At 37.9% G+C, this 7182-nt stretch overlaps 1 protein-coding gene across 1 annotated transcript; it reads left to right on the forward strand.

The window, feature by feature from the left end:
• Positions 1-2030: 2030 nt before the first annotated feature.
• LOC107470235 (protein NRT1/ PTR FAMILY 5.1) lies at positions 2031-4203 on the forward strand. The gene is made up of 3 exons (XM_016089625.3): positions 2031-2258; positions 2695-3242; positions 3384-4203. The coding sequence occupies exons 1-3, from the start codon at positions 2031-2033 to the stop codon at positions 4201-4203; spliced, it is 1596 nt and encodes a 531-aa protein (XP_015945111.3).
• The last annotated feature ends 2979 nt before the right edge of the window (positions 4204-7182 follow it).

Genomic DNA, 7182 nt, shown 5'->3' on the forward strand with positions numbered 1-7182 from the left:
TGCTCAGGTCTCTCAATTTCAGCCAGAAAATACCTGAAATCACAGAAAAACACACAAACTCATAGTAAAGTCCAGAAATGTGATTTTTGCACAAAAACTAATAAAAATATACTAAAAAGTAACTAAAACATACTAGAAACTACCTAAAAACAATGCCAAAATGCATATAAATTATCCGCTCATCAACAAGTACTCAGCTTGACGGAACTCAGTCAGCTCCTCCACACCCATTTGGTTCGGAGAATCCTTTACGTCAGAAGTCACCCAGGCATACCGGTCGTAACCCGCGCTTGAGGCGGAAGCCCGTGCAACGTGACGAGGGGCCATACCTACAGTGGGGACACCACTCAGGTTAGTCTACAAGGTCGGGAGTTTGAAAAAGTCCAAAAAGCTACATTTCGCCTATCTAAAATAACTACAACCAAGCATGGCCGAAGCAAATCCTAAGCAAAGCCTAAAAACTAGCGCATTGAAATGGTAACCCCCTCTAATACACCTACCTAACACTAGCATCATCCAATATGCAAGTCAAATTAGAAGGACAGTATGGGCACAGAGGGATAGGAAACGAAATTAAAACAAGCATGGAGCAAAACGAAAAATAAAAAAGGGACAAGTACTTACCAGGATCATTGTAGCTGTTTGAAAGGAAGCACAGGGATGCAGCGAATGCACAAGGATGCAGGAATCGCAGTAGGAAAATTCAAGGGGGAAGGGAATGGAAGCAGAAGGAGCCAGACGCCAAATAGAGAATGGAATGTGAGATTGTGGAGGAAGTTGGAAAACAAATTCAAGGAGCGCAAAAGGCAAAGGGCAAAACAGTCTTTGCTCGGGGGGTTTTGAAATAACCCATTATGAGCATTAAACGCCTGGCGCGAAGAACGAGGTGACGAAAGGTTACCCCCAACAATGAACAGACACGCGTGCAAGAGACACGTTCTCCCCACGAGCGACCGACCAAACGACAACGCATAAGAGAGAACATAACGCGTCACCAACGGCGCTCACGACCGTCGCTGGCGCGTTGGGGGCACTGTTACGGCCCACCCCAACGTCGCGCTGGCCGACCCGGTCCATAGGGCACCTGATCCGAACAGGCGGACGCGATACGCCCAACAATCGACCCGGACACGCGTCCATTATAGCTCGCTACTACAGCTGTATTGAGAAGATTCGAGGAAAGTGGGTATGCCTTTGCAGGACCCACTCCTGACAGGGTATATATGGGGAGGGCCCTACCCCTCCTCCAGGGTACGTCACTAACAACTTCTCTCTCTCACCACTTGTAGACCTCACTGACTTAGGCATCGTAGTGTCTTTGCAGATGACACCCCCTCGCCACACCAACAGCTCGGGAAGACGGTAGCACCAGCTCCAGCTCCGCGAACCGGAACTAGGTGAAGAACCCACCTTATCGTACGAGCCCTCCCTTGAACCGTCCGGTATCCGACCAACCGAATTCGTTTTCGTATTTCATAATTTTCTTTTCAATAACTCGTAAGGACCAAATCATATTGCTTCATTACACATGAAAGGGCGCATAGAATCCATTCAAAGAATAAAATAATCATGAAATTTGCCTATTTCTTCAACCAAAGAACTAATATTGCTAACTAATAACTGATATATACCACATAAATAAATGTATAGATAGATTGATAGATTCATCTTCCTTCTCCCATCAATGAATCTTAATTATTGCTTCCATCACAACAAAATTTTCTGTGACATGGAGGAAAAAAATAGTTACACTCAGGATGGCACGGTTGATCTTAAAGGAAAACGAGTGCTCTCTTCTACAACTGGGCAATGGAAAGCTTGCAGATATATTCTTGGTATATAATTTTCTCTCAGACATTTTTAAGTTATGATTAAAAAATTAGCAACTCATGATGATATTAGATAGTTAGAAGTTAGTTGCTTGCTTTCACATATAGGTTTATATATATAAAACTTTAGGGTTATATAGAATACAGAATTACTCTGATGACTCGAATTAATACATGACGAGAGTATGTGTGTATGTATTAATGGTAGCATACCAAGCATTGGAAAGATTTGCCTACTTTGGAGTAGCTGCTAATTTGGTGAATTATATGACAAGCCAACTCCACAAAGACCTAGTATCTTCAATAAGCGATGTGAATAACTGGTCAGGAGTAGCATGGATAACCCCAATTCTCGGTGCCTACATAGCTGATTCTCATTACATGGGGCGCTTTTGGACAGTCACTCTTTCACTCCTCATATATACCATAGTAAGTTTTAATTCATAATTAATACACTAATACCCCAAATCATTTGTTATAAAATTATTAGTCCCATATTTTAGTTCTCAACGACTTTTAATTACTAATTTAATTCACACAAATTTTAATTTTGTTAGATAAATTAGTTCTCACATCAGATTGTTTGTCTATATAAAATAATTGATCTAAAAATTTTCACAATTTTAAAAAATTTGTCTTTATTAAATAACAATAGAAACTGATTTATTTAACTTTTTATCAAAATTTGATTTGAAAATTAATGTCTGACAAAATAAAAAGTTAAAAATTGATTCGATAATCAAAATTTTATAAAGATTAAATTATCCAACTAAATATTTTTTTTAAGAATCGATTTGGGATATTTATTACTATTGTGATGGATAAATTTTTAATATGAGAGACTACTTTACTATGACACACACAGGGAGTTGTGCTTCTAGTCCTGACTACTTGGCTGAAAAGCTTGAGACCAAAGTGGAACAGCAAAGCAAGCAACTTACAACTATCACTCTTCAATCTATCACTATACACTATAGCAATTGGAAGTGGTGCATTGAAGCCAAATATGTCAACTTTTGGTGCTGATCAATTTGATGATTTCAACTCAAAAGAGAAGCAGCTCAAAGGTTCATTCTTCAATTGGTGGACTTTCCACACATCATGTGGTGCTTTAGTTGCTACTTTGGCTGTTGTCTACATACAAGAGAAGGTTAGATGGGAATGTGGTTATGCCTTGTGTGCTATTGGATTTCTATTTTCGGTTATTGTTTTCTTTCTGGGCACCCCATTATATAGGCACAAATCTAGAAATGCCAAGACTTGCCATGAAAAGGATTTCATTAGGGTCATTCTTCTTGCCTTCACAAATAGAAACCTTCAGCTTCCTACTTCTCCTTCAGAGCTCCATGAATTTGACTTGCAACATTATGTAAATAGTGGAACGAGGCAAATCCATCACACTCCCCGTTTCAGGTTAGGTAATAAGCTGGTATAGATCTTCTTAATTTAATGTTTTACTGGATAAGTAATTATAAGATGGAAAATTAGATTGAGGGATGAATTATGAAGTATGGTCCTAAAATGGCACAGCTAAAAAGTATTGAATTGTTACAGGTTCTTAGACAAGGCAGCAATAAAAGAGAGCAAAAATGCAGCATGCACAGTGACTCAAGTAGAAGGAACAAAGCTTGTTCTAGGAATGCTTGAAATATGGCTACTAATGCTAATTCCAAGCAATTTCCTTGCAGTAGAGATGACCATTTTTGTCAAACAAGGTACAACGTTGGACAGAGGCCTTGGCCAGAGTTTTCGCATTCCGGCCGCCTCCCTCTGGAGCTTCCTAGTTGTCACAATGCTCATTTCCCTCCCAATCTACGACACTTACTTCGTACCATTCATGCGCCGGAGAACCGGAAACATGAGAGGAATCACATTGCTGCAGAGGCTGGGCGCAGGAATCGCGGTGCAGGCGGTAGCAATGGCAGTGTGCTGCGCCGTAGAGATTCAAAGAATGAATGTGATAGCTCAGCAACATATAAGTGGCCATGAAAAGATAGTTCCTATGAGCATATTCTGGTTGTTGCCACAGTATATTTTACTTGGCATAGCAGACACATTTCTTATGAGTGGTTTGTTGGAATTCTTCTATGATCAATCCCCTGAAGAAATGAAGGGTCTTGGAACAACGTTTTTCACAAGCTCTGTGGCTGCTGGGAGCTTTTTGTGCACGTTTTTGGTGACTATGACAGATAAGGTTACTGGGAAAGTGAGTGGTAAGAGATGGATAGGGAACAACCTTAATGATTCTCACCTAGATTATTATTATGCCTTTCTTTTTGTCATATCTCTGCTTAATTTTGGGGCCTTTCTTTGGGCATCAAGTGGATACACTTACAAGAAAGAGAATACCTTAGAATTAGAGAGTCCCTTATGAGAAATGTGCTTTTCCTTTTAATCAATATTAGTTATTCATGTGTCGTTAGTTATTTAATAACTCATCATAATGAATTTCTAACTTGGCCCTCAAGGGCTACACAAATACATGTTTAGATGTATACAATATCATGTCTCCATTCTTTTTTTCTCTAATATCATGTAGTCGATTCAATTGAAAAGTATCACCGACACCTAGGAAGAAAAAGTTAATTAGTAACAGTTAATTAGAGGTCTTCATAGTCTGGTCCACTCCAAAGACCTGGCCTGAATCCAATAGATTTGAGCTAAATTTGGTCCGATTTCATTTGAACTTGGTTAAACACAAAATCAAAACTCGAGTCATCTTGTTCTCCCCGATTAAACCTTTTTCATTACTATATAAATTTAATTTGAGTACTTATTGAGTTATTGTAGCATTTTCTATTGTATTTGTCATAAACTTCTAATCTTATTGATTCGATTTTCTTAGTAAATTTGGTTCTTAGTAAAGTAAACTTGTTTGCTTTTAATTAAGTGAGATTACACTTGATTTGTTAAGTGTAATTCTAACAAAAATATCTTATTTTTTGGTATATAAATTTTATCTTAGATATTGATAAATTAGAAATAATTTATATTTTAATATCAATAAATGTTAAAATATCATTACAATTTATCTAAAATATACAGTATATTTTATATATATATTGTATCTCCATGTTTTATAAAAATTTTAAATTGGTGTGTCTGCATGTTTCGTGTAGTGTTATATGTCAATATCCGTGTATTATAAGTAGCAAATAATTTGTTTTAATTTAGTTTTATATGAACCCAATTTTTACTTAATTTAGATCCGATTTTATTATAATATAAAAATAATAAAATTTTGTTGGATATAAAGTTAGATAAGAATCTCAAAAATAAATTTGATTAATATTTAAAGTCGAATATGAGTAAAGACAAATCTAATTTTGCCTAACCCATGAACATGTAGGCATTAAACTGAATATTTTTATAAAATAACTACATTAATATTTGAAGGTTTTATTCGGTGATGAATATTTGAAGTTTTTTTTTTGACCCATTCTCTTTTTTAATGAATTCTATATATCAATTTTCTAGACACAGTTAAGATTTGAAATCCGTATACTTCCTAGCAAGGCAAACATAGTTGCCACTAAATCAAGTTTTGGGGTGCAATATTTGAAGTTTTGAAAGTGTATGGTGATGACCATTGGAATCTATTTCAAAAAAAAAAATGAAGACGTCTTCTCTTTTTTTTGGTCAGCTATCCAGGCCACAATTGGCCCAGACCCACAGTAGAAAACTCGAATCCCAACCCAAGCCGCTTCATGATCTGAAATTCAAAACCACGATTCCCAAAATATGGGAATTCTCCAACAGTGGAGCCTTAAGCTCTCCAACAGTGGAGCTGTTTTGCTTCGACAAGTAGAGCCATTATTTAACCAACTTCACAAATCTAGTGCAGTTATAAAAAACAAGAAAATCATAAAGAAGATAACAAAGAAGCACCAACACAAGGATCACAAATAAACAGGACAAGGCATGGAAGGTATCGGAAGTGCAGGCATGGACGGAGACATTCTAGACTTAGACGAGTTCCCAGCTCAACAAGGAGGTAATCCAGACCAGAAACTAGTCGGCAGAGTATTAACAGGGAATGTGCTAAATACAGTCACAGTGCGTAAGACGATTCTCAACATGTGGAGAGATCCACAGGGACTAGTGATCATCAATGCAGGACCGAACTCTTTCATCTTAAACTTCAAAAATCAGGAGGAAGCAAGAAGAGCGTATGATGGGGGACCATGGAGAATAGAAGGACATATGTTGAGCTTGTAGTGGTGGAGTCCAAACCTGTCCATTGAAGAGGTAAATAACAATCAGCTTCCTATTTGGATTCAAATACATGGGCTACCTTATGATAAAATTAATATAAAGAATGCTGAAAAAATAGGAGCAATAGTAGGGAGAGTAATAAGTGCTGAGAATCCATTTGCTGAAGGGAACATGCTTAGATCCTTTTTTAGGGTTAGGGTAGAGATAAATGTTTAAACACCTCTGAAAACAGGATTTTGGCTCAAAAGAGATGATGGAAGTCATTCATGGGCTGAGTTCAAATATAAAAAATTGTATGATTACTGTTACAAATGTGGAAAAATTGGGCATGACAAAAAAGCATGTATTGAAGAGTTGGCTATGTCATTAGTAAACCCAACAAGTCCTAGATATGGACCAGAACTTACAACTCCGGGACTGAGATCAATAGAGAATGAGGCAAGAAAGGCAGGAAATAGGAGGAGAAAGGAAGAACACAACAACTGGGTGGAGGAGTTATGGGAGGCGCGTGAGAGAAGCTTGCAAGGGAGAGAGTGGCTGAAAAGATAATCACAAAGGGAGAAAGAAGGGTCAAATCAAGGGAGTATAAGAAGTTCTCAAGCCAGTGCCTTTGCAAAATCTTGGGGCAGATTGGCAAATCCAAAGGAGCAAATGGGAGGGAGACAAGTGGCAACACAGGAAGCTCAAGATCAGGATGAAGGGGCTGATGATGAAGAAATGAATGGTGATGATGATAATAATATATTGAACCTAGCTGATGGGACAACAAACCAGGAAAAAGGGGAAAAGAAAAAGGGCATTCTAGAAAAGCAACAAACTAGTGAATCAGTAGCAATGGGAAACGTGAAGGATGTTAGGGAATTAGGAAAGGATGGGGAGAATGGGAAGGATAGTAACAAGATTTCTAGGAGGTATATAGAGAGAGGTGGGCCAAGTAGGAGAAGAATGGACAGCACAAAAAAGATGGCATGGGCTTTCACCAACCAAAGGCCCAATAGAGATAGCCAGCAAATTATTAGTGGGCCAACTGAAAAAGAAAAAAACCCCACTATTGGACAACTATTAAAGGAATTCAACAAGAAGATGGCTGAAGAAGGAAGGAAGGGAAATATAGAAGAGGAGTTGGAAGAGGAGGCCC

This window comes from Arachis duranensis, chromosome 10 (genome assembly GCF_000817695.3).
Source record: "Arachis duranensis cultivar V14167 chromosome 10, aradu.V14167.gnm2.J7QH, whole genome shotgun sequence".
Lineage (NCBI taxonomy): Eukaryota > Viridiplantae > Streptophyta > Magnoliopsida > Fabales > Fabaceae > Arachis > Arachis duranensis.